This window comes from Mustela nigripes, chromosome X (genome assembly GCF_022355385.1).
Source record: "Mustela nigripes isolate SB6536 chromosome X, MUSNIG.SB6536, whole genome shotgun sequence".
NCBI lineage: Eukaryota > Metazoa > Chordata > Mammalia > Carnivora > Mustelidae > Mustela > Mustela nigripes.
In genome coordinates, this window is record NC_081575.1 from 66,956,827 (window position 1) to 66,984,198 (window position 27,372).

The window sequence follows — 27,372 nt, forward strand, 5'->3', positions numbered from 1 at the left end:
TCTTTCAGAGAAGAGATTTGGCAGGGGGAAACTGATGTGATTCTGGGTGGGAGAAAGACTTTCACTGTATGCTTATTGGTATTTCTTTATTGTGGGGGGGGGCAGAAGAGGGGAGAGGAGTTTTGCTTTTGTTTTGTTTTGTTTGAGAGGATATCATTTTTAATGAAATGTATCATACTGTACATATTGGGAAGCAGTAGATCATCTTGGTTAGGAACTCAGTCTCTGAAGTGAAACATAAGTTGATAGTTGGGTCCTGGTTTCACTATTTATAGTTAAATGGTCTTAGGCAAATATTTAATCTCTCTAAGCCTCATGGAGAAAATAGAGGTACCCACTTCTTAGGGTTGATGTAAAAATTAAATTGATAATTCATGCAAAACACTCAGTTTGTAAGGTTTAACTATCTTGTATAGTTTACATTTAGAATAATTATCATTTTTTACTCCAAGAAGTAAAAAGTCATAATCTTTTTCTATTTCTTGCTTAGTATTTAGACTCTTTCCACCTCTTTTTTGAAATATTTGTCTTTCTTCTTCCAGATACCTTAAGGCACATTATAAATTAATTCCCTGTAGAATTAGGAGTCTAAGATTTTCTGTGGAAACCTACAAATAATAGTTAAAATACTTCCATGTTTTAATATGCTGGTATCTCACATAATCAAAGACTAGCTTAGGTCTGACTTGTGGTTTTGCTTTTATGGTTTAGGAATCAAACTGCCTCTCATTGTTCCATTACTTAAAAAGTAATGGGATCAGTTAGTTCCTGTGGCTGCCTATAAAGCCTGTAGTGATAATTGACCAGCTCTGTAAAATTATTGTCTTTTTTCCTCAGGACTTCATATCATCCACAGCCTAGATGAAGTCAATTTCATACAAAATCTTGTGTTTTACATTGAAGCTGCATATAAAACTGCTGTAAGTACTCATAATGGGAATTGACTTTAAACATATGATGTTTCTAAAAATGCTGAACAATCCATTCCTTCTCCTAATGCTGCCCCTTATAGTGAACCAATCTATAATGCTTCTGGCAGAAATTGCCTTCAGCCTCTTTCTTTGCTAAGCTCAGTGATCCTGTTTGCCTTCTCTCCAAAGAAGTTACAGAGAAAAAGTGTCAAGATGCCATGCTTGCACTCCTGTCAAATTCTGTAATATCTCATGTCATGTATTTGGGAATTTGGAACTAAATTGTGGTCTTATTTTAATGGTCTGTGGTCTTAAATAGGAGCAAGATGGCTAGGGAGTATAATGGGTCAATTAGCTACTTAGAAATAAAATGTAGTCATATGTTTAATATTATCTGTAGACATTGATTCAGTGCTTACTATACAAAAAATAGTTCCTTTTTCTCACAACTACTATATGAGATAGGTTTATATTAAATCATAATGTATTTAACATCTCTCTCAGGGATCAGTGTTCTTCAGTGCATAATGTTCGTTGTTTTGAAAATGCCTGTGTCACAAATAGTCCAATTTTTTAGTCGTCTATTGTTTAATTTGTTTAGTTGTTTTTTAGCTATTTTAGATGGGAGGGTAAACTTGTGACCTGTCAGTTCATATTTGTTAGAACGATAAGTTTGCATAGACATATTTGATGCAAGAGGACAGTATTTGTTGACTGATCACTTTGCCTTCTGGTACCATAAGCCTGCTATGGTCCAGGGTACAGGTCAGTGTTCTCTCACCTCTCCACTGAAGCCAGGGGTTGTAGCAGTAGAATTAATGATATGTGCCTTCTTGTACTCTAATCTTGCTACACAGATTAGGGTAGAGCTGGGTTTGAGGACAAGTGAGGCTAGCCATGGGATAAATATGACTTACCTTCCAGAAGCTTCACTTTAACTCAGAGATTTGATATAAAAAGTAATTTAAGGTAAATATAGAAACAAATATAGGGGTGTGTGTGTGTGTGCGTACACATCTATATTGCCAAATTCTGTTCAATGAGAGGGCATAGAAGCAATGACACCACAGTGACAATGAGCACCAGTACCTAGGTCTTGGATTGTAACTATTCATTCTGTAACAAAAGAAATCAGGATTCCTTGTAAAAGTGGTTGTTTCTAGGGCTGGGGGGAGGAAAATACAAAATCAACAACAGTATCTTGTAGTGACAGAAAGTGAGGAAGTGTACAGAAAGAATGGGGCATGTCTAAAGGATGCAGGAGCCAACCTGGAAGAATTCCCAATGGCTAAAGCTGGAATAATTTGAGCAACAAAACAAATAACAATAGTATTTTATTATAACCCGGAGAATAACCTAAATATCTCTAAGTTCATACTGATATAAACAAGTGAATAAATGAATGAGGGAGAAAGAAAAGCTCTTTGTTAGAGAAGGATTGCAGTTAATGACTGTAGACGTAATGAAGGAACTAAAAAACCACCACTGAGACTACTGTAATAATTGTTGCAAACAAGATTCACCAGGGGATGCTAAATTAGTGGGTAGATATTTGAGGAGATACAGGGTATTTGCACAGTTGTATCTTTCTCAAGATAGTTACTAATCATAAGGGGGATAATAGTAGCAGTAGAACAGAGAAACCCACAGACACCATCTTAACCACATCTTAACCACATGATTAAGGTTAACATCACCATAATAAGACATATCAATATCATGTACTCCCTTGATATGATACAGTGAGAAGGACTCAGCATAACATCTATAGAAATCTTGACAAAAAATGCACAATCTTTATCTAATGAAGAAAAAATATCAGGTGAACTTAAATTGAGAGAAATCTATACAATATCTGACCACTGATCTTCTGAAAGTGTCAAGGTCATGAAAGACAAGACTTGAGAAACTGTAACTGATTGGAAAAGACCATGGAGTTATGACAAATGTAGCATGATATTCTGGATTGGATCCTGGAACATAAAACAGCTATTAGTGGAAAAACTGGTGAAATCCTAACAAAGTTCATAATCTGGTTACTAGGATTATACTAATGTTAATTTCTTAGCTTTGATAAGTGTACTATGATTATGTCAAGTGTTAATGTTAGGGGAAGTATAGTGAAAGGTATATGGGAACTCATTGTAGTATTTCTGTAACTTCTCTGTAAATCTAAAGTTATTTCAATAAAATGGTTTTTTTTAAAGTAATAGAAAATGTTATCTTTATATTACCAAGGGGCCATATACAGCTATGGTTAAGAATTTACACTTTGGACAGAGAGTACTTGGACTCTAATCCTAGCTATGTCACTTATTAGCTGTGTGGCCTTGGGTGAGTCACTTAACCTCTCTTTGCACCTTAGTTTCATCATCTATAAAATATAAGGATTAAGGAAGATAGTGGTATAAAGTGCATAGGTTAGTGTATGGTACATTGTCAATGCCAATCAAGAGTAAAATTAGAATAGATATTTAAGATGAAAACCTAGGGTGCTGCTTTCTAGACCCCCTGAGTTTCTGCCTTGAAAATTTTTGAGAAGTATTTCTCTACATGGACCGAGTTATAATTCTTAGGCCTGATCAACTGTTGAGGAGTCTTCCAACTTATCAGAGGTGCCAACAGAATTTGAAGCTACTAGGGAAAGAGCTACAGGGGCAGCCAACTCATTGGTATCTCCCTATTGAGCATCATGGGTACACATATGTATGGCGAATTACTACTAGTGTGTCTTTTATTCAAGAGTTATGTGTCTAGTATGCATTTAGTAGTGATGACTTGCTAATTGTATGCTCATTATTTTATGCTAGGATTTTGGGATATGGGAACGTGGAGACAAAACCAACCAAGGGATCTCAGAATTGAATGCCAGTTCAGTTGGCATGGCAAAGGTAATTTTCCTTGCTTTGTTTGTACCAACTCTGGGGTAAGGAAATACACCTTTACCATAGATAAAGGCTTAACCTGAATTTGGATCATTATCAATTTGTTCTTTTAAGACACAGGAAAAATTCAGATTCTCCAATAGAACTATGGACATGTAGGGAAAAATTTATTTCATTAGCTCCATATTTGCGTATCCAACTGCTTTTGTAGCATATCTCTATTTACATATACCACAGAGATCTCCAAGAACATATTTTTTTAAAAGATTTATTCATTTATTTGAGAGAGAGAGAGAAGTGAGTGCACATGCACATGGGGGCCGGGCAGAGGGAGAGAATGAATCTCCAGCAGACTCCCCATTGAGTACAGAGCCCAAATCAGGGCTTGATCCCACGACCCCAAGATCATGACCTGAGCTGAAATCAGGAGTCAAGACACCTAACCAACTTTGCCACCCGGGCGCCCCAGAGAGCATGTCTTAAACTAAACTCATCTTCTCTACCATTATAAAAACAAAAAGAGGCCATGTCCATACACCAGTTGACAAAACTTGATTATCAGGAAACATTCTGCCAATCCTGAACCCCCCCTCACTCTCCTGCATCCCACATGTCATCATCATTATCATCATTACTAAATTTCCACTTCACTCCATCCTTTCCTTCCCATTGCCACTACCTTAATTTCAGCTCTTATTTTTGGAGACAACAAGAAGCAATAAAATAGAATAGCAGGAATAGGATCAAACATATCTATTATAATGTTAAATATGCATGACCTAATTGAAACTTCCCCTGCCGAAAGACACTGACTGATTCTAAAAAGATAATACACCCTTTGTTTATTGCAGCATTATTTATAATAGTCAGGATATGGAAGCAACCTAAGTGTCCACCTATAGATAAATGGATAAAGATCTCACACACACACACACACACACACACACACACCCCACATATAACACACATACACAATGCAATATTACCCAAATATAGAAAAAAATAAAATCTTGCCATTCATGACAACATGGATGGATGTAGAGGGTATTATGCTAACTGAAATAAAACAGAGAAAGAAATAGCATATGATTTCACTTATAGCTGGAATCTAAAAACCAAAACAGTTAAAAACACACAAGAAGAGCAACCTAAATTTCCAACAACTGTTAAATGGTTAAATAAGTGAGAGAATATTATGTTGAAATAAAGAATTTTCATAATATGGAGAAACATTTATGCTCTGATATTCTAACCACATTTTATATGAAACATGATCTCAACTATATGCAGATTTGCATAAAGGAAACTAATAGGAAAACTCAAAAATATTAACATTATTTTGAGTGATTTTTTTGCCTTCTCTATAATTTTTTATATTTTCAAAATATTCTATAACAAGTATGTTTTACTTTTATAATTAGAAAAGTGAGAAATTAATAAACAAATTCTATTTAAAAAAAACTTCTGCCTTGATGACTAGTAACCTTCATCTTTAAGTCAATCATAGTATCTTTTGTCTTCAACATTTTTTTATAATTTTAAAAAATTTTTTATAAACATATAATGTATTATTAGCCGCAGGGGTACAGGTCTGTGAATCGCCAGGTTTACACACTTCACAGCACTCACCAAAGCACATACCCTCTCCAGTGTCCATAACCTCAACACCCTCTCCCTTCTTCCCTCCCTCCCCCCAGCAACCCTCAGTTTGTTTTGAGAGATTAAGAGTCTCTTATGGTTTGTCTCCCTCCCAATCGCATCTTGTTTCATTTATTCTTTTCCTGCCCCCCCAAACCCCCACACTGCATCTCCACTTCTTCATATCAAGGAGATCATATGATAGTTGTCTTTCTCTGATTAACTTATTTCGCTAAGCATTATACCTTCTAGTTCCATCCACGTCATCACAAATGCCAAGATTTCATTTCTTTTGATGGCTACATAGCTTTTCATTGTATATATATACCACATCTTCTATATCCATTCATCTGTTGATGGACATCTAGGTTCTTTCCACAGTTTGGCTATTGTGGACATTGCTGCTATAAACATTCAGGTGCACATGCCCCTACAGATCACTTACATTTGTATCTCTAGGGTAAATACCCAATAGTGCAATTGCTGGATATTAGGGTACCTCTATTTTCAACTTTCTAAGGAACCTCCATGCTGTTTTCCAGAGTGGTTGCACTAGCTTGCATTCCCACCAACACTGTAAGAGGGTTCCCCTTTCTCCGCATCCTCGCCAGCATCTGTCATTTCCTGACTTGTTAATTTTAGCCTTTCTGACTGGTGTGAGGTTGTATCTCATTGTGGTTTGGATTTGCATTTCCCTGATGCTGAGTGATGGGGAGCACTTTTTCATGTGTCTCTTGGCCATCTGGATGTCTTCTTTGCAGAAATGTCTATTCATGTCCTCTGCCCATTTCTTGATTGGATTATTTGTTCTTTGGGTGTTGAGTTTGCTAAGTTCTTTATAGATTTTGAACACTAGCCCTTTATCTGATATGTCGTTTGCAAATATCTTCTCCCATTCTGTCAGTTGTCTTTTGGTTTTGTTAACTGTTTCCTTTGCTGTGCAAAAGCTTTTGATCTTGATGAAATCCAAATAGTTCTTTTTGCCCTTGCTTCCCTTGCCTTTGGCGATATTCCTAGGAAGACGTTGCTGCGGCTGAGGTTGAAGAGGTTGCTGCCTGTGTTTTCCTCAAGGATTTTGATGGATTCCTTTCTCACATTGAGGTCCTTCATCCATTTTGAGTCTATTTTTGTGTGTGGTGTAAGGAAATGGTCCAGTTTCATTTTTCTGCATGTGGCTGTCCAATTTTCCCAAAGCCATTTGTTGAAGAGGTTGTCTTTTTTTCCATTGGACATTCCTTCCTGCTTTGTTGAAGATTAGTTGACCATAGAGTTGAGGGTCTATTTCTGGGCTCTCTATTCTGTTCCATTGATCTATGTGTCTGTTTTTGTGCCAGTACCATGCTGTCTTGATGATGACAGCTTTGTAATAGAGCTTGAAGTCTGGAGTTGTGATGCCACCAACTTTTGCTTTCTTTTTCAATATTCCTCTGGCTATTTAAGGTCTTTTCTGGTCCGTATAAATTTTAGGATGATTTGTTCCATTTCTTTGAAAAGGATGGATGGGATTTTGATAGGGATTGCATTAAATGTGTAGATTGCTTTACGTAGCATAGATATTTTCACAATATTTGTTCTTCCAATCCATGAGCATGGAACATTTTTCCATTTCTTTGTGTCTTCCTCAATTTCTTTCTTGAGTACTTTGTAGTTTTCTGAGTATAGATTATTTGCCTCTTTGGTTAGGTTTATTCCTAGGTATCTTACGGTTTTGGGTGCAATTGTAAGTGGGATTGACTCCTTAATTTCTCTTTTTTCTATCTTGTTGTTGGTGTAAAGAAATGCAAGTGATTTCTGTGCATTGATTTTATATCCTGACACTTTACTGAATTCCTGTACAAGTTCTAACAGATTTGGAGTGGAGTCTTTTGGGTTTTCCACATATAGTATCATATCATCTGCAAAGAGTGATAGTTTGACTTCTTCTTTGCCAATTTGGATGCCTTTAATTTCTTTCTGTTGCGTGATTGCTGAGGCTAGGGCTTCTAGTACTATGTTGAATGGCAGTGGTGATAATGGACATCCGTGCCCTGTTCCCGACCTTAGTGGAAGAGCTTTCAGTTTTTCTCCATTGAGAATGATATTTGCGGTGGGTTTTTCATAGATGGCTTTGATGATATTGAGGTATGTGCACTCTATCCCTACACTTTGAAGAGTTTTGATCAGGAAGGGATGTTGTACTTTGTCAAATGATTTTTCAGCATCTATTGAGAGTATCTTATGGTTCTTGTTCTTTCTTTTATTAAAGTATTGTATCACTTTGATTGATTTGCAGATGTTGGACCAACCTTTCAGCCCTAGAATAAATCCCACTTGGCCATGGTGAATAATCCTTTTAATGTACTGTTGGATCCTATTGGCTAGTATTTTGGTGAGAATTTTCACATTTGTGTTCATCTAGGATATTGGTCTGTAATTCTCTTTTTTGATGGGATCCTTGTCTGGTTTTGGGATCAAGGTGATGCTGACCTCATAAAATGACTTTGGAAGTTTTCCTTCTATTTCTATTTTTTGGAACAGCTTCAGGAGAATAGGAATTGATTCTTCTTTAAATTTTGGTAGAATTCCGCTGGGAAGCCATCTGGCCCTGGGCTCTTGTTTGTTTGGAGATTTTTGATGACAGTTTCAATCTCCTTACCAGTGATGGGTCTGTTCATATTTTCTATTTTTTCCTGGTTCAATTGTGGTAGTCTGTATGTCTCTAGGAATGCATCCATTTCTTCCAGATTGTCAAATTTGCTGGCGTATAGTTGCTCATAATATGTTCTTATAATTGTGTGTATTTCATTGGTGTTGGTTGTGATCTCTCCTCTTTCATTCATGATTTTATTTATTTGGGTCTTTTCTCTTTTCTTTTTGATAAGTCTGGCCATGGGGTTATCAATCTTATTAATTCTTTCAAAGAACCAGCTCCTAGTTTTGTTGATTTGTTCTATTGGGTTTTTTGTTTGTTTGTTTGTTTCTATTTCACTGATTTCTGCTCTGATCTTTATTATTTCTCTTCTTCTACTGGGCTTGGGTTTTCTTTGCTGTTCTTTCACCAGGTCCTTTAGGTGTAGGGTTAGGTTGTATATTTGAGACTTTTCTTGTTTCTTGAGAAAGGCTTGTGTTGCTATATACTTTCCTCTGAGGACCGCCTTTGCTGTGTCCCACATATTTTTAACAACTGTGTTTTCATTATCATTTGTTTCCACAAATTTTTTCAATTCTTCTTTAATTTCCTGGTTGGCCCATTCATTCTTTAGAAGGATGCTCTTTAGTCTCCATGTATTTGGGTTCTTTCTAAATTTTCTCTTGTGATTAAGTTCTAGCTTCAGAGCATTGTGGTCTGAAAATATGCAGGGAATGATCCCAATCTTTTGATACTGGTTGAAACCTGATTTATGGCCCAGGATGTGATCTATTCTGGAGAGTGTTCTATGTGCACTAGAGAAGAAGGTGTATTCTTTTGCTTTGGGATGAAATGTTCTGAATATATCTGTGATGTCCATCTGGTCCAGTGTGTCATTTAAGGACTTTACTTCCTTGTTGATCTTTTGCTTGGAAGATCTGTCCATTTCAGTGAGGGGAGTGTTAAAGTCCCCTACTATTATTGTATTATTGTCGATGTGTTTCTTTGATTTTGTTATTAATTGGTTTATATAGTTGGCTGCTCCCATGTTAGGGGCATAGATATTTAAAATTGTTAGATCTTCTTGTTGGACAGTCCCTTTGAGTATGATATAGCATCCTTCCTCATCTCTTATTATAGTCTTTGGCTTAAAATATAATTGATCTTATATAAGGATTGCCACCCCAACTTTCTTTTGATGTCCATTAGCATGGTAAATTGTTTTCCACCCGCTCACTTTAAATCTGGACATGTCTTTGGGTCTAAAATGAGTTTCTTGTAGACAGCATATTGATGGGTTTTGCTTTTTTTTCCCATTCTGATGATCTGTGTCTTTTGATTGGGGCATTTAGCCCATTAACATTCAGGGTAACTATTGAGAGATATGAATTTAGTGCCATTGTATTGCCTGTAAGGTGACTATTACTGTATATTGTCACTGCTCCTTTCTGGTCTACTACTTTTAGGCTCTTTATTTGCTTAGAGGACCCCTTTCAATGTTTCCTGTAGAGTTGGTTTGGTGTTCACAAATTCTTTCAGTTTTTGTTTGCCCTGGAAGCTTTTTATCTTGCCTTCTATTTTCAATGATAGCATAGCTGGATATAGTATTCTGGGCTGCATGTTTTTCTCATTTAGTGCTCTAAATATATCATGCCAGTTCTTTCTGGCCTGCTAGGTCTCTGTGGATAAGTCTGCTGCCAATCTAATATTTTTACCATTGTATATTACAGACTTCTTGTCCCGGGTTGCTTTCAGGATTTTCTCTTTGTCCCTAAGACTTGTAAATTTTACTATTAGATGGTTGGGTGTGGACTTATTCTTATTGATTTTGAGGGGGCTTCTCTGTACTTCCTGGATTTTGATGCTTGTTCCCTTTACCATATTAGGGAAATTCTTTATAATAATTCTCTCCAGTATACCTTCTGCTCCCCTCTCTCTTTCTTCTTCTTCTGGAATCCCAATTATTCTAATGTTGTTTTGTCTTATGGTATCACTTATCTCTCGAATTCTCCCCTCGTGGTCCAGTAGTTGTTTGTCTCTCTTTTGCTTAGCTTCTTTATTTTCTGTCATTTGGTCTTCTATATCACTAATTCTCTCTTCTGCCTCATTTATCCTAGCAGTATGAGCCTCCATTTTTTAATGCACCTCATTAATAGCTTTTTATATTTCAACTTGGTTAGATTTTAGTTCTTTTATTTCTCCAGAAGGGGCTTTTATTTCTCCAGACAGGGTTTCTCTAATACCTCCCATGCCTTTTTCAAGTCCAGCTAGCACCTTGAGAATCATCATTCTGAACTCTACATCTGACATATTACCGATGTCCATATTGATTAGGTCCCTAGCCTTCAGTACTGCCTCTTGCTCTTTTTTTTTGTGGTGAGTTTTTCCGCCTTGTCATTTTGTCAAGATAAGAATATATGAAGGAGCAAATAAAATACTAAAAGGGTGACAAAGACCCCAGGAAAATGTGCTTTAACCAAATCAGAAGATACCCCAAATCGTGGGGGGAAGAAAGAGGGTAAAATGAAGTTCAGAAAAAAAAATTTTTAAAGAAAAAAATGTAAATATATATGTGTGTATATATATATACATAAAAATATAAAATAAAAAAATATATATATACACATAAAATATAAATATATATTTATAATATATACACATATATATATTAGACTGATGATTAGAACAGGGTCACCCACTTACTTTGGGGAGTATTTTGGTCTCTTAGAAGAAACTTAGAAGAAACCCAAAATTTTAAAGAATGAAAACCATATATAAGAGTAAACACAATGAAGGGATGGAATATGAGTATAAAGATGAATTTTTTTTAATTTCTAAAAAAGGAGTTGATAAGATAAGTTGGTTGGGAGAATAAAGAAAAAGTGGAGAGAATTTTCTCACGCTGGAGACTAGAATAAAGCCCTGTGCTAGATTTAGGGTATATTTTGATCTAGTAGAAGTTGTACCCCAAATTTTTTTAGAAGAAAAAACCCTATGTATATACAAAAAATAAAGTTAGATACAATTAAGGATAAAATATGACTATAATAATGAAAATTCAAAAAAGATTTTTTTTATGAAAGGTATTGTTAGGATAAACTAGGTAAAAAACATTAAAAGAGGAAAGGATAAAAGTTAAAAAAAATTTAGCAGAAGAAAAAAAGTAAAATTTAAAAAAGTTAACTTTATATGACTGAAGAATCATGGGGAAAAATCCATGAATTCCATGCTTTGCTTTCTCCTCCTCTGGAATTCTGCTCTTCTCCTTGGTAAGTGAACTTGGTCTTGGCTGGATTTCTTGTTGATCTTCTGGGGGAGGGACCTGTTGTAAGTGCTTCTCAAGTGTCTTTGCCCGAGGTGGAATTGTACCACCCTTACCAGGAGCCAGGCTAAATAATCCACTCAGGTTCGCTTTCAGGAGCTTTTGTTCCCTGAACACTTTCCATAGAGTTCCAGAGGACAGGATTGAAAATGTCGGCCTCCCAATCTCCGCCCAGAGGAGCCAAGAGCTCAGGGCCCCACTCCTCAGTGTGCCCTCAGAGAAAAGCACTCAGTCACTCCCGTCTCCCTGGCCTCTGGCTGTGCTCCAAGCTCACCCCAGCCTGTGAACAAGCTTTTCTGTCTCTGGCACACAGCCCTGCCCGGAGTCTCTGAACCCCACAGATCCCTGAGCTCTTCCAGGGGGATCTCCCCGGATCTTGTGGGGTCCCTGCTCACAGAGCAGTGGTCTATGCCACGGATCACGATAAGGTAACCCCCAGTTGAGAGCTCACTCCTCAGCTCCGTCTCTATAGCCCACTTCCCCACTCTAATACCTGTGAGCTCTACGACACTCAGCCCTGATCCCTCTGTGACCCCGCAGGACCTGAGGCCATGCTCTCCCTACCTGGGCTTTACCCTGGATTAGCATCTGGAGCAATGGCCCTCAGTGGAGCAGACTTTTAAAAATCCTGATTTTGTGCTCCGTTGTTTTGCCGCTTGCCAGGATCCGGCCCCTCCCCGCTCAGTCCATCTTCCTGTCGACTTGGATTCATTTCTCCGTGGGTCCTACCTTTCACAAAATGGACAGTTTTCTGTTTCTAGAATTGCTGCCCTTCTTCTCTTCTATGTCCTGTTGGATTTGTAGGTGTTCACAATGGCTTGATAAGCTATCTAGCTGATCCCCTGCTACATGATGTCATCTCAGCCTGCTACGTCACCACCATCTTGACTCCTCTCCCCCAATCATGGTATCTTTTTAGGGTATTCACTTCTCTCTGCAAACTCAGTGATGTGCCGATAACTAATGGCTGTTGCATTTTAATATCTTATATCCACACAACTTCTAGCATTTTTTATGTGCTGGTGTCATAATTGCAGCTGCCCTACCAAAAGAGTGGTTTACTGTGAATTCATCTGTGCCTTATTCAAATTATTTTTAAAGTATGGTGCTTGGCTTGATAATGCTATAACTTTATCTATCTATGTTGTATCTTTTTTTTTAATGCATTTTTAAAGAATTCAGCCACTGGAGAAAAAATAATAAAACAATAAGATTTTTAAAATAAAATAAAATGTGTATTTATTGAGATGTAATTGACATATAACATTGTTTAAGTTTGGAGTGTACAACATGTTGATTCAGTACATTTTTATTGCAAAATGATTACCACCAAAGTGTTAGGTAACACCTCTGTCACATCATATAATTATTGATGCTATTGTGAGTAGGATAGTTTTCTTTATTTCTTTCTCCAGATTTTTTTTGTTGTTAATGTACAGAAATGCCACTGATTTCTATATGTTGATTTTACATCCTGCAACTTCATTGAATTCATTGATTGGTTCCAATACTTTTTGGAGTTGGATAATGACAGTTTTACTTCTTCCCTTCTGATTTAGCTGCCTTTTGTTTCTTTGTCTTGCCCAATTGCTCTAGCTAGGACTTCAAATATCATGTTGAATAAGGGTATGGGGGGGCATCCTTGTCTTGCTCCTGATCTTAGAGGAAAGCTTTCAATTTTTCACTATTTTTTTGTGTTCATTTGAATTCCAGTTAGTTTCAGGTGTGCAATATAGTGATTCAACACCTACAACACCCAGTGCTCATTACAGCAAGTGCTAGCTGAGGGTTTGTTATAAATGGCCTTTATTATGTTCAGGTATGTTCCTTCTATACTGAATTTGTTAAGGATTTTTATCATGAAGGTATGTTTGCAACCTCCATCTTAACTGTCTCTGGGATAATATGGTAGGCAAAGAAAAACTCAGAGGCCACTGGAAATAAAGAATGCTACGTTGTTTTTTCTGTTCTCCTATTCAAAATGACTTCGTATGCACTGATATGATACTGGGGTACAGGGAGAAGAAATCCGTAATTTTTGTGGGAAAAGTACTTTCTTTGCTTTTCATAGGCAGCCCTGGAAGCCCTGGATGAACTGGACCTGTTTGGTGTGAAAGGTGGACCCCAATCAGTTATCCATGTCCTGGCTGATGAAGTGCAGCACTGCCAAGTAAGAGAATAATGAACAACTTTATAGAAAATGTTATTCTTACCCAGACTCAGAATGAGCATAGCCTTGAGAATAAAGAGACTTCAGAGTACATAATCTGATTTATTACCATGTGCCAAAAATGTTTTCTCCAATCTTTCTGTGCTAAGAATAAGCCTGATATAGCATGAACTATAACATAGATCATAGTACTGTTCTCTCATCCATGGTTATAAAAGGATCCCATCATAGTATGTGGAATTCTCCACTGTTGTCCTATCAAGCGCCTATGGGGTCTCCTTCTTCTCTAAATACACCAAGAGAACAAGAGGTGACTTATTTTGAGAGTTCTTCTTGATAGTGGCTTTGAAACATTCTCTTGTCCCCAGTTGACTCTAGGTTTAGATGTTTGGAGATTAGACTGTTTAAGTGGTAAATATGTATCTTTAGTTTTGTTTAGGGGTACTCTTTGTATTGAAAGAGTTAGGTTCTTCTCATTGGTGAAATGTCTTTCTCCATCTTCAACCCCTGATTAGATAATAATAATGAAAATAAACTCATCTTCTCACTTTAAAAATGTGAAATTTTCCCTGGAAGAGATAAATGTCAGCAGTGTAGAAGCTGAGCCTTCCACATCCTGCTTTCTCAGCAGCTACATTTTCTCTTATTTTTATACTTCAGTGGTTGCTAATGGAGCAAGGGGATTGTGGACAGATGATGTAAAGAGTGCTCTTTATCCATTAGCAGCTGTTTCAAAATTAGGATTGGGAACCATTGAGAGCAGTATTAAGACAAAGGATGATGTACAGAAATAGCTAGTTTTCTAAGCTCTCACTTAGAAGGTATTATTGAATTATTATTGAATTCACCATTGAATATAATTGAATCATTATTATGGTAGATTTTCTCCCAAATGATCCTCTTCCACATTGATCTTTTGACTAAAGCTGTCAGTTTTATAATCCCAAGTTATTTGCTAATGTGCCACTTTTGACTTCCTTTCTTCCTTTTCAGTCTATCCTTAATTCAATACTCCCCCGTGCTTCAACATCCAAAGAGGTAGATGCTAGTCTGCTTTCGGTTATTTCCTTCCCAGCCTTTGCAGTAGAGGATAGCCAGTTGGTAGAGCTCACAAAGCAAGAAATCATCACCAAGCTTCAGGTATGTCCATATGTGCCCTTCTTTTCTTTAAGGCTTTGACTTAAAGGACAAATTAATACTGTTGGGGGCCTTGAGTCAGTGATTTAACCAAATGATCAGAGTTAACACCACCAGTAATAAAACATACTGATGTCATGTACCCCTGATACAGTGCCCTGAAAAGTGCACAGCACCAGTGTGGTGTCCATGCAAATAATGCCTTATCTCAGTCTAATCATGAGAAGACACTAGACAAAACCAAATTGAGGGACATTCTACAGATAACTGATGAGCTCTTCAAAAGCATCAAGGTGATAAAAACAAGGAAAGACTGAAGAACTGTCACAGGTTGGAAGAGACTAAGGAGATATGATAACTGAATGCAGTAGGATCCTGAAATGGATTTTGGAACAGGAAAAAAAAAGCCATTAGTGGAAAAACTGGTGAAATCCAAATAAGTTCTCTAGTTTGGTCAATAGTATTGTACAAAGGTTAATTTTTTAGCTTTGATAATATAGAAGGACAGTGGATAAAGGGTAACAGGGATTCTCTGTACTGTTTCTGCAACTCTTCTGTAAGTTTCAGATTATCTCAACATTTTTTAAAAAATATATGTTGTCTTTTTTTTAAAAGCCTGTTGCTCTCTTATGAGCTCTGTGAGTAGGACAACACAGATTAGTAATTGGGCTGTTATAGACTTACACTGTGGTGGAAAGTGATGGAGAAGATAATATTAGAAACTCTGCTTTAGGGAAGAGCCTGTAACTTAGCCCTCCTTAAACTCACATTGATTGCTGAAATCAGTTTCTGCTGCTGGTCTGATATCAGAGGGTTTTTTTTATTACATTTTATTATTTTTTTAAATACTATATCTGTGTTGGTGATAGGTCGGCACGTGTAGCTGTTGCAAAGGATGTATTTCTGATGCATTATATGACTGCACCAACGTACATGCTTCTGACTTCTTTTCTCTGCATTCCTAGGGCCGTTATGGTTGCTGTCGCTTTCTACGAGATGGATATAAAACTCCTAAAGAGGTAGATTTCTTTTACCCAAAATGAGTCCACGATAGAATGAGTCACTACTCTCTGCAGTCCATTCAGAGAAAATACTTAATAGTATTATACGTTGGCTACCTGAACATATATTTTTTTAAAAAAGTACTCAAAAGACAAAATACTAAGCTCACTGGTGATACTCAAAATAATCACACAATAAGATCAAAATAACTCATGTTTGCTACCTTCGTTGGGCTTAGTTGCCAAGTTCAATTTGTGAGTCTTTGTGGACTAAATAAATTATAGAGGAAGGTACAGTCCTTCCACTTCTTTTTTTTAAAAGATTTTATCTATTTGACAGAGATCACAAGTAGGCAGAGAGGCAGGCAGAGAGAGGGGGAAGCAGGATCCTTGCTGAGCAGAAAGCCTGATGCGGGCCTCGATCCCAGGACCCTGAGATCATGACCCTGAGCAGAAGGCAGAGGCTTAACCCCCTGAGCCACCCAGGTGCCCCCAGTTCTTTCACTTCTTGCAGCTGGTTGGTTTCAGGAAAGAGCTACTGATAGATGCTTAAATTAGTGGATGAAAGTTTAAGCAGAAACAGAATATTTGAATAGTCTCAAAGTATCTCCCTTCCAAATATTTCATGATTACTAAGGGGAAAGGCTTTCCTTCGATAGATCTTTCTGGCCCTTTTCCACCTTTTGCAGTTGGTTAGTTCTAAACAGTACCTGATCTTGAAAAGTTAATATCTTCTGTTCCACTAATCAGAAGTTCTCTGCAGAACTGTCAGTGGAGAAAATTATTATTAAAGAGAATGAATGGTCAAGAAGAAGCACTTCACTGGCAATGTAAACATTGTTTAAGGCTTTTTTTAATCATTGAGCTCAAACTCTTCTGGTCTACTTCCCTTCTTCCACTTTATTCTTTAGCCCTATTGATTTCTATCTCTACCAACCAATTAAAATTATGCTTCAAAATATCATCAAAATCTCCTAAGTGATCAATCCATTAGTCTTTACCCCATCCTTATTATACTTGACTTCTCTGTAGTACAGTACTGTTACCTACCTGTCCTCCATTTTCTTGACATTCTCTTCCCATTTAGTTTATACAACACTACACTATCCTAACTCTTCGCTTTTTGTTCTTTCCTCACCATACTATGAGGGTTTACCAAGATTCTGCTCTTGGGTAATCTGTTCACTATATGTATGTATTACATCTGTAATTTGTGCTTCAAGTGTTACCTCGACGAGCATGGTTCCTGAACCCTTGTATACATTTCTATTTGTATGTTCTTCTGCTGCTACCTCAAACTTAACAAATATAAAATCACAATGAATCTCACTTCTACATATACCTACCCATGGTATCATTGTTATCCCAGTTCTACTAGTTACAAGTCATATCACAAAGTACTCTCAAAGGGAGGGAGAATCTGTACATGCCCTGCCTTCTCTGAAATAATCAGAAGCAAAAAGCTGTATTGTGATACCTTTGAATTAAAGGCAGATGGCTGACTTTGCAGTGATAAGATGAACTTTATTGTGTTTTTACCAGGATCCCAGTCGCCTATACTATGAACCATCTGAGCTGAAGTCATTTGAAAACATTGAGTGTGAATGGCCACTGTTCTGGACGTACTTTATCCTCGATGGGGTCTTCAGTGGCAATGCAGCACAGGTAATATGCTGGGGAAAGAGACTTTCAGCAGAATGTTTTTAGTATGTCTTCCTCTTTCGGTTAATGGCTGTGCTGACCCTGTGACCAAATGGAAGTCTTCCCTAATAGGGAAGAGACAGAGTCTTCTAGAGTCTTCTAGAGACTGATACTTGAGGGCACTAGGTTAAGAGTTGGAAGGCCTTTATGTTGCCATTATTCAGACTTGGCTTTTAACAAACATAGAGAGCAAAATGGCAAGCTCTGTCCACTTGCTTCAGTTGTTAGAGGTACTTGACTTTTCTTCCTGGCTGTGTGTGTGTGTGTGTGTGTGTGTGTATATAAAATCTTGGAAATGGTGTTCTGACTTTAGCCCCCACACACACAAAAAAACAATGACCCATTTGTCTGGTCCTTGCCCCCACAAACATGACCATCATCGCTTTTTTGGTATATATATACAATGGAATACTATGCATCCATCAGAGGAAATGAAATCTTGGCATTTGCGACAATGTGGATGGAACTAGAGGGTACTATGCTTAGCAAAATAAGTCAATTGGAGAAAGACAACTATCATATGATCTCCCTGATATGAGAAAGTGGAGATGCAACATGGGGGGTTTGGGGGGTAGGCAAAGAATAAATGAAACAAGATGGGATTGGGAGGGAGACAAACCATAAGAGACTCTTAATCTCACAAAACAAACTGAGGGTTGCTGGGGGAAGGGAGGTAGGGAGAGGGTGGTGGGGTTATGGACATTGGGGAGGGTATGTGCTATGGTGAGTGCTGTGAAGTGTGTAAACCTGGCAATTCATAGACCTGTACCCCTGGGGCTAATGATACATTACATGTTTATAAAAAAAATTTAAAAATTATTAAAAAAAAAATCTTTGGAAAATAGTGAGACTGGGAGATTTGATCAAGGAAGTTTAGAGTCAGGCATTCTACAAATTGGCTATGGTCTAAACTTGAACATAAATCCAACACATTTGGAAGTCATTTATACTTGGCTACATAAAACACAATTTTGTGTAATTTTAATGCTTTGGCCAATATTTATCTGTAACTGCCAATATCACTTAAATAATAGGGCTACACCAAAGTTTCATGGGCCGCAAAGTGCTGTTTTACTCTAAATTTCCATAAATTAAAAGCCCTTTTAAAGAAAGCAAATGAGCGGTAATAGAAATAACCCACCGTATTTTGATTCTACCATTTTTCTCAGTCCTTCCCAAATTCCACAGAATTTTTTATAAGAAACTTTTCTTCCTCAAAGAAAGATGCATTTATCAAACGTGCCTACTAAGTACAAAGCACATTCAGGCTTTTTGGACTCGGGGCGGGGGAAGAGTTGGGAAACCTGGATTCTTTTTTACTCATTTTTTTCCTGCTTCCCCCTGACTCTTGTTTTTAAAAGTTTTTATTTATTTATTTGAAAAAAGAGAGAGAGCACAAGTAGGAAGGAGGATCAGAGGGAGGGGAGAAACAGACTCCCCAGTGAGCACGGAGCCCAATGCAGGGCTCTATCCCAGGACCCTGGGATCATGATTTGAGCCTAAGGCAAGGTTTAACTTCCTTCCTGACACTTGAGTAGCCCAAACATAGTCATTGAATTCTTTGGTTTCTCTGTATACAATGGAAATAGTTTTTCCCTTCTTTGAAGAAGATGTCCCTAAAGTTGTTTTTTTTTTTAACTTCACAGCTGAAGATATACCATACGCACAAGAGACAGTTCAGCTATAATGACATATATGTTTCTTGAAAATCACCATCTCTGCATATTTGAGAAATAAAAACTATAGGTCTCATGGGAAAATGAGGTTGGGACACAACATTTAAAAAGTTTGCCAGAAGTACATACAAAATTATAGGAACCTGATAAGCACAGCATTATAACTTTATGCACATGAATTTGTTAAGAAATACATAAATACCACAGTAAATATGGCACTTGTACCTTGAAAAATACCTTAGGTTTGCTCACAGATAAATGTACACCCATGTTCCTGCCAGCTCACCTGACGGCTTCCCATGCCCACCGCCCTGCATGCCAGAGGAAAGGAACAAGAAAGATGGCAAAAGAGTGAAGAGAAGGAGAAAAAGAACATTGAACAGGCAGGATGAATACAGAACAAATTGAGGAGAAAGGGGAAGAAAGGAAAGAGAAGGGAAGGTACACAGAGTCATGGAGCTAGGCTGGCTGTGGGAAGGGAGCAGCTCTGGAGTGATTTTGAAGCAGTAGAAGGAGTGTTACCTGAAATCGGACAGAAAGTTCTAACATGGAATATGCATGAATGTGGTTCATTGTCCTCCTGAGGTGTGTGCATGTGTGTGTTTTGGGTGTTCTTACTTGGGCTCAGTTCAGCTGAGTGTACTCTCATGTCAAAATTGTGCATAAGCAGAAGTCGAATCCGGGTTCTACTCAAATTGTCCCTCTTACATCAAACACATTGGAATCAATTTGTATTTTCAAAAAAACTGTGATAGAACTGTTTTTTCCACCATAAATTATAGTGCTTTTGTGTGTGTGTGTTTGTTTTTGCTTTTTATGTATTACTACTCTAATCTACAACAAATTGTTAAACAAACAAGCAAAAAAAAAAAAAAAACAATGAACTTCACTACAATGGAAACTTATTTTAGCAGTTAAATGTAGTTTTAAAAGCCAGTACATGTAAAGGTAAGAAGCTCGATTTTGAGTAGTGGATAAAAACAGGCCAGTGGAGGCAGGCTGAGTTGGGCTCAAATCCAGACTCAACCTTATACTTGTTGTGTGATCTTCCACAAGTTCATAACCTCTTTGAGCCTTATTTTTTTTTTTCAGTAAAAAAGGCTTTAATTGCATATACCTCCTAGGATGGTTACTAAAATTAAAGGTGTTATATGCAACTAATGAATCATTGACCAAAACGTCAAAAACGAATGATGTGTTATATGTTGGCTAATTGAATTTAAATTGAAAAAATTAAATGTGTTAAAGCACACAAAATTTCTAGCACAGTATCTGGCCTGTAATACACATTTACTAAATGCTACTCTCCTTTCTTCTCCCTTGCCCTAGGTGAATATGCTCCTTTGCAATAGGAACTTCTTCGGCTTTAACCCTCCCTGAGGTGTACATTTCCCCAAAGGAAACACTATAAACTTTTTTTCCCTTTCTTTTATTTACAGGTTCAAGAATACAGAGAGGCTCTTGAAGCAGTCCTCATCAAGGGCAAAAATGGAGTCCCACTTCTGCCAGAGCTATACAGTGTTCCTCCAGACAGGGTGAGTTGGACATGCCTTCGTAACATGGAGCTGGGAGAAAGAGGGCCATACCTCAATGGGACTGCTCCATTTGGGTCAAATAATTTCTAATTTTCTGACTTTAATATTCTCAAAGTGAGTCTTTTGGTATAAATGATGAAAATATGATTTTAGACCTTTGAAAATAAATTTTTAAAGCAGTCTCAGGTATGGCGCCATTGCATAGTAAGAATAGGGCAAGACCAAACGTGACAATGGTAGTTTCATGGGTGTGTTACTTATCCTCAAACTCATCAGGATGCATACATTAAATGTAAGGGCCTTTTTATATGTCAACCACACCTCAGTTTTCAAAAATTAATTGTTCAGAGATCGATTAAAAAAAAAAAAACCTTAAGGCTGAGAATGATACAGAGTTCAGTAGGCAGAACTAGAGTGAAGTTCTGTGTGAACTCTCAGGATTTGGTATTCTCTGCTTTGAGGCCAGTAATCTGGGATTGTTTACAACATACTTGTATGTCTTCATTTTCCTGCAATGCCAGTTGGGAGCACCATTGTTCGTCTTCTCCATTCCAAAGGAGCATTAGCCATGGGAGAGTCTCTGTCTTCCATTCAGGTAGAGACGGTTGGAATAAGCTCCCAGCAGCATCAGCAGCATCATCTGAGAGCTTGTTAGAAATGCAGTTCTCGGGCTTTTCTCCACACCTACTCAGTCAGAATATGCCTTTGGACAAAATCCTCAGGTGATTTGTATGTATACACATTTAGAGGAGCCTTTCCCTAGACTGGAGTCATAGGGCTTAACTTTTCAGTGAATTGTATTTGTAACTGTTCTATAGGGTATGAGTCACAATCCAGATTCAGCCTTTCTGTTGTGTCTTTAACCTTCCATCACCTTTTGTGTGGCTTCTTTATCTTTTCTTTTAGGTTGATGAAGAATATCAAAATCCTCACACTGTGGACCGGGTCCCCATGGGCAAGTTGCCACATATGTGGGGTCAGTCTCTGTACATCTTAGGAAGCTTGATGGCAGAGGTAAGGGGAAACTTCAAGGCAACTCCACTTTTTTTCTTCTTTAGTCATTATAATAATCAGATTTGTGAGTAGCTCATTAAATCTGGATCTTTCTTTTGTCCTTTATATTCTGCCTTAATTATATATTTTCCTCCAGGTCAGGTCCTTAGAGTGGAAGCATGACCAATCCTTAACTAAAATCTTTTCCCCCTGGCAACCATGTCTCTCATACTGCCCAGGGCATCTTACTTTGGCACCGGACTTGGAGCTGCTCTCCTATCAGGGACTAGATCTTGCCCTTTCAGAACAGCCCCCCTACACACGGTGCTTTGCCTGGTGATGGATGCATGCACTTGTGCTTAGATGGTAATGATGACTGATAATGGATTTAAGTATTAACTTTTTCAAGAAGTATAATTTTTCATTATTTAATTGAATAAACTGATTAGATAATTTTAGGTACCATGAAAAGTGGTTGGGAACATAATTTTTAAAAATTTATTGTTTGTATACTTTTTGCTGTGGGGCTTTTTAAATGTTTTTTTATGTTAAATTCAGTTGAAACAACACCTTTTTGCCTTTTTTTTAAAAAGATTTATTTATTTCTTTACTTGAGAGAGAGCACTCTTGTGTAAGCAGGGGGCGGGGCAGAGGGAGAGGTAGAGAAATCCTTAAGCAGATTTCCTGCTGAATGTGGAGCGCCACACAGGGCTTGATTCCAGGACCCCAAGATCATGACCTAAGCCAAAATCAAGAGTCAGATGCTCAATGACTGAGCCACCCAGGTGCCCCTTGGTTGAAACAGCTCTTAGTGAAGCACTTGGGAATTTCGTACTTAACGTCCAGCTTATTTTTGATATTGTCAGCTATAGTAAGGGCCCTCTTTCTCAAAGTTTTCCAGATTTATAGACAAATCTATTTCCCCATTGTAGGTTCTTATGGTAACCTATAAGTGAGGCTTCTAGAAGATCCGAGGTGGTACTTAGCTATCCTTTCTGAGCCATATTCTTTGACCTGTTTATGTATGACTGTTTATTTTCTGCAGCTGTTTTTTGTTCACTCTGTTTTGGATTTTTTTCTCAGTTTTATTGAGGCATAATTGACATACATTAATGTGAATTTCAGGTATACTGCAAAAAAGGTTTGATTATCTTTAGTTGATATTATGAATAATATAGCAATAATGAGCAGAAAGATCTGCTTAAAGTAATCTTGACCTGATGACTTTCTCATTAAATTAAATGTGTGAAAAAGGAGGAGGTGAATGGTGTTTTTAAGGGTAAAATGGGTGAATTCATCCCATTTCATCAAGGACAGAAATTCAAGTCAAAATGTATCTGCTGGAGTGCCTGAGTGGCACAGTCAGTTGAGCATCTGACTCTTCAGTTTTGGCTCAGATTACATCAGTGTCCTGGGATCGAGCCCCACACTGGACTCTGTGTTCAGCCCGGAGTCTGCTGGAGATTCTCTCCCTCTCCCTCTGCTCTTCCCCCTGTGCACTCTCTCTCTCACACACACAAATAAATAAATATTTCAAAAAAAAAAGATATCTGCTGATCAGAAAGTATAGCAGTCACATGAACAAATGAGAAAACAACAAGACTTAAATTATTGATGATAAGCATTGTGATCTGATTGTCTGATTATATACATCCAGAGAAGGTGGAGGTATAACTAAAAAAAAAAAAAAAAAACCTTTCTGCTTGTCACTTGTATTTCCAACAAAGAACTTGTGGCCACCACCAGAAATTAATTCCAGAAGAAATTAATTTGAATGTGAATTCGGGGTTTAGACTTTTTTATATAGTGAAGCTATTTGTTTCCTTTCCATACCTACCTCTTACATATTAAAGGGCAGGTTTTTGGCACTGGTACATTGTTTCTCCTCAAACATTAGCTTTTTCTTTGAGAAATAATAATCTGTCTTTTTATGGTTTTTCTTTAGGGATTTTTAGCTCCTGGAGAAATTGATCCCCTAAATCGAAGGTTTTCTACAGTACCAAAGCCAGATGTTGTGGTTCAAGGTATGGATTTTTATTCCCAGCAGCAGAAACTTTATATTAATGATCTGTTTTGGACTAGTAAATGAAGACTTTGCTGTTTATCATTGGTTTTGTTAGGCTTCAAAAAGTATACAATGAACTCAGTTCTTTTTGGTTTCAAGATTGCTATTAATCATGAACAAAATGCTTTGTAAGTGATGTTGACACTCTTAACCACTTATTACTTCTAGAAACTCTTTTCAGTTGTCATGATATTGTAGCCTTTAGATTCTTTCTTTCTGAACATTCCTTCTGTGCTTTTTCTGTTAATACTCCTTTCTTCTCATGCCCTTTTAATGGTTGTATACTTAATCTTACATTGTTGTCTCTGTATTTACACTCTATGTTAGTTTGCTAGTGCTGCCTCCTTCAAAATACATTTGCTTCCATGGATTCAACTATTCCTTCTTTGGAGAGTACTGAAAACCTTTATTTTTTGTTCCTAACAATTAATTTAAATTTTGAGGTTATCTACTCTATGCAAAACACTGAGCTAAGGTCTATAAATTCAAGTCCCAATATCTATGAAACATCTTTATCACTGATACTTCAAATGTAAAACTGACCTCTTTTGTCTCCATCCCATCCTTTTCCCTCTCTCATGATAAGTAGATCTTTCTACCTTCCTTATCTCTTGTCATTATTATTTTAGTCTCCTAGGATATAAAGTTCCAAGTGATTTTTTAAATTATTTTTATTAACATATAATGTATTGTTTGCACCAGGGATACAGGTCTGTGACTCATCAGGCTTATACATTTCACAACACTCACCATAGCACATACCCTCCCCAATGTCCATAACCCCACCACCCTATCCCTACCCCCCCCCCCCCGCAACCCCCCGTTTGTTTTGTGAGATTAAGAGTCTCTTATGGTTTGTCTCCCTCCCAATCCCATCTTGTTTCATTTTTTCCTTCTTGACTCTCCAGCGACCCAATCCAGTACTAAGCTCCTGTAAAATGTCTCTGGTCACTTGACTTCTGGGTTGGTGCTATATGGGAAATAATCCTGTGTATTTTATTCATCCCTTCCCATAAGATACTTTGTTCTTCGAGGCTTATGCCATCTGGCGGTATTGATCTCCTGGTTGCTCTAATTCATTCATTTAGCATACAGCCTTCCTCTTCTCCCCCAATTCCTGCCATAGTGCTAGATTTCAGCATCATAATAAGTACTAACATTTTAGCCTTAAATTCTTGGATACCCATAAATCTAGTGGCCTTTCCCTCCACCTCTATGTTATCCACTCATTTTGAGGACCAAACTTTAGAACTATTCCACCTCATATATCTCCCATTCCAGAAAATTCCAGTTTATGGTCATAGCTATACATTATTTCAGTTTTCTTTTTCTGGCCCATGGCACTGTATCTATTGTCTCTGAGTCTGCTCTTCCCTATTTGTTGATAATTTAAATATCTTAATCACCCATGCACCATAATTCTACTATACCCACCAGAAAAAACATATCAATCAATCTTATAGTCTGTATTTTCTTTTTTTATTAAGTTTTTTATTTTAATTCCAGTATAGTTAACATACAATGTTATATTAGAATCAGATGTACAATATAGTGAATCAACCATTCTATACCTTACTCAGTGCTCATCACAATAAGTGTACTCTTTAATCCCATCACCTATTTCAACCATTTCCCCCACCACCACCAAGCTCCCCTCTGGTAACCATCAGTTTTTCTCTATAGTCTCTTTCTTGATTTGTATCTCTTTTTTTCCTTTGCTTCTTTTTCTTAAATTCCATGTATTAGTAAAATCATATGGTATTTTATCTATCTATCTATAGATAGATAGATAGATAGATAGATATACATACATACATATAGATAGATAGATAGATATAGATAAATAGATAGATAGATATACATACATATATACCACCTCTTCTTTATTCATCTATCAGTAGACATTTGGCTGCTTCCATAATGTTGCTATTGTAGATAATACTGCCATAACACAGGGATGCATATATCCCTTTGAATTAGTATTTTTATATTCTTTGGTTAAATACCCAGTAGTGTGATTAAGGGATCTTTGGATAGTTCTATTTTTAACTTTTTAAGGAAACTCCATACTGTTTCCCACAGTAGCTACAGCAGTTTGTATTCCCACCAACAGTGTAAGAGCTTTTTTTCTCCATATCTCAACACTTGTTGTTTCTTATGTTTTTTATTTTAGCCATTCTAACGGGTGTGAGGTGATTATCTCATTGTAGGTTTGCTTTGCATTTCCCTGAAGATGAATGATGTTGAGTATCTTTTCATGTGTCTGGTGGTCATCTGGATGTCTTATTTGGAGAAATGTGTTTATGTCTTCTGCCCATTTTTTAATTGGATTATGTGTTTTTTTGGGTGTTGACTTATATCGGTTCTTTATATATTTTTATACTAACCCTTTATCAGAAATATCATTTGCAAATATCCTCTCCCATTCAGTAGCTTGTCTTTTAGCTTTGCTGTGCAGAAGCTTCTTATTTTGAGGTAGCTATAATAGTTTATTTTTGCTTTTGTTTCCCTTGCTTTTGCAAACAGATCTAGAGAGAAGTTGCTCTGGCCTAGGTCAAAGAGGTTGCTGCCTGTGTGCTCCTCTAGGATTTTGATAGTTTCCTGTCTCGAATTTAGGCCTTTAATCCATTTTGAGTTTATTTTTTTGTATGGCGTAAGAAACTGATCCAGTTCCATTCATTTACATGTAGCCATCCAGCTTTCCCAGTGCCATTTATTAAAGAGACTGTTTTTCCCATTGGGTATTCTTTCCTCCTTTGTTGAAGATTAATTGACCATATAGTTGGGTTTATTTCTGAGCTGTTCTACTGATCTATGTGTCTATTTTTATGCTAGTACCATACGGTTTTGATTACAAGAGCTTTGTAATACAACTTGGAGTCTGGAATTGTGATACCTCCCATTTTGTTTTTCTTTATTGAGTTTGATTTGCTTATCTGGGGTCTTTTGTGGTTCCATGCAAATTTTAGGATTTTTTGTTCTTGTTCTGTGAAAAATGCTGTAGGTATTTTGATAGGGACAGCATTAAATCTCTAGATTGCTTTGGATAGTATAGATGTTTGAACAATATGTGTTTTTCTAAGCCATTAGCATGGAATGTCTTTCAGTTTCTTGGCATCATCTTGAATTTCTTTCATCAGTGTTTTAGGTTTTCAGAGTTTAAGTCTTTTACCTTTTCAGAGTATAAGTCTTTTACCTTTTTAGTTAAGTTTAGTCATAGATATTTTGTTATTCTTGGTGAAATTGTAAAAGGGACTGTTTTCTTAATTTCATTTTCTGTAGCTTTGTTGTTAGTATAGAGCGATGCAAGATTTCTGTACATTGATTTTGTGTCCTGCAACTTTTCTGAATTCATTTATCAGTTCTAGTAGTGTTTTGGTGGAGTCTTTAGGGTTTCTATATAGAGTATCATGTCATCTGCACATACTGAAAATTTTATTTTTTCCTTACCAATTTGGATGCCTTTTATTTCTTTTTGTTGTCTGACCACTATAGCTAGGACTATCCAGTACTATGTTGTATAAAACTGGTAAGGGTGGACATCCTTATCTTTTTTTTGGTCTTTTTATACTTTTTTTTTAATTTTTAATTTTTTATAAACATATATTTTTATCCCCAGGGGTACAGGTCTGTGAATCACCAGGTTTACACACTTCACAGAACTCACCAAAGCACATACCCTGCCCCAATGACCATAATCCCACCCCCTTCTCCCAAACCCCCTCCCCCC

General features: G+C 37.1%; 1 protein-coding gene across 5 annotated transcripts in view; it reads left to right on the forward strand.

The window, feature by feature from the left end:
• PHKA1 (phosphorylase kinase regulatory subunit alpha 1) overlaps positions 1–27,372 on the forward strand; it is a 146,432-nt gene that overhangs the window by 30,630 nt on the left and 88,430 nt on the right. For all 5 annotated transcript variants that reach the window (XM_059385631.1, XM_059385632.1, XM_059385633.1 and 2 more), the window contains exons 5-13: positions 838–920; positions 3,722–3,802; positions 13,436–13,534; positions 14,528–14,674; positions 15,637–15,690; positions 17,215–17,337; positions 20,489–20,584; positions 21,491–21,598; positions 23,523–23,601. In XM_059385631.1, coding sequence (XP_059241614.1) covers positions 838–920; positions 3,722–3,802; positions 13,436–13,534; positions 14,528–14,674; positions 15,637–15,690; positions 17,215–17,337; positions 20,489–20,584; positions 21,491–21,598; positions 23,523–23,601 — 870 coding nt within the window. The remainder of the gene's footprint in view (positions 1–837; positions 921–3,721; positions 3,803–13,435; positions 13,535–14,527; positions 14,675–15,636; positions 15,691–17,214; positions 17,338–20,488; positions 20,585–21,490; positions 21,599–23,522; positions 23,602–27,372) is intronic.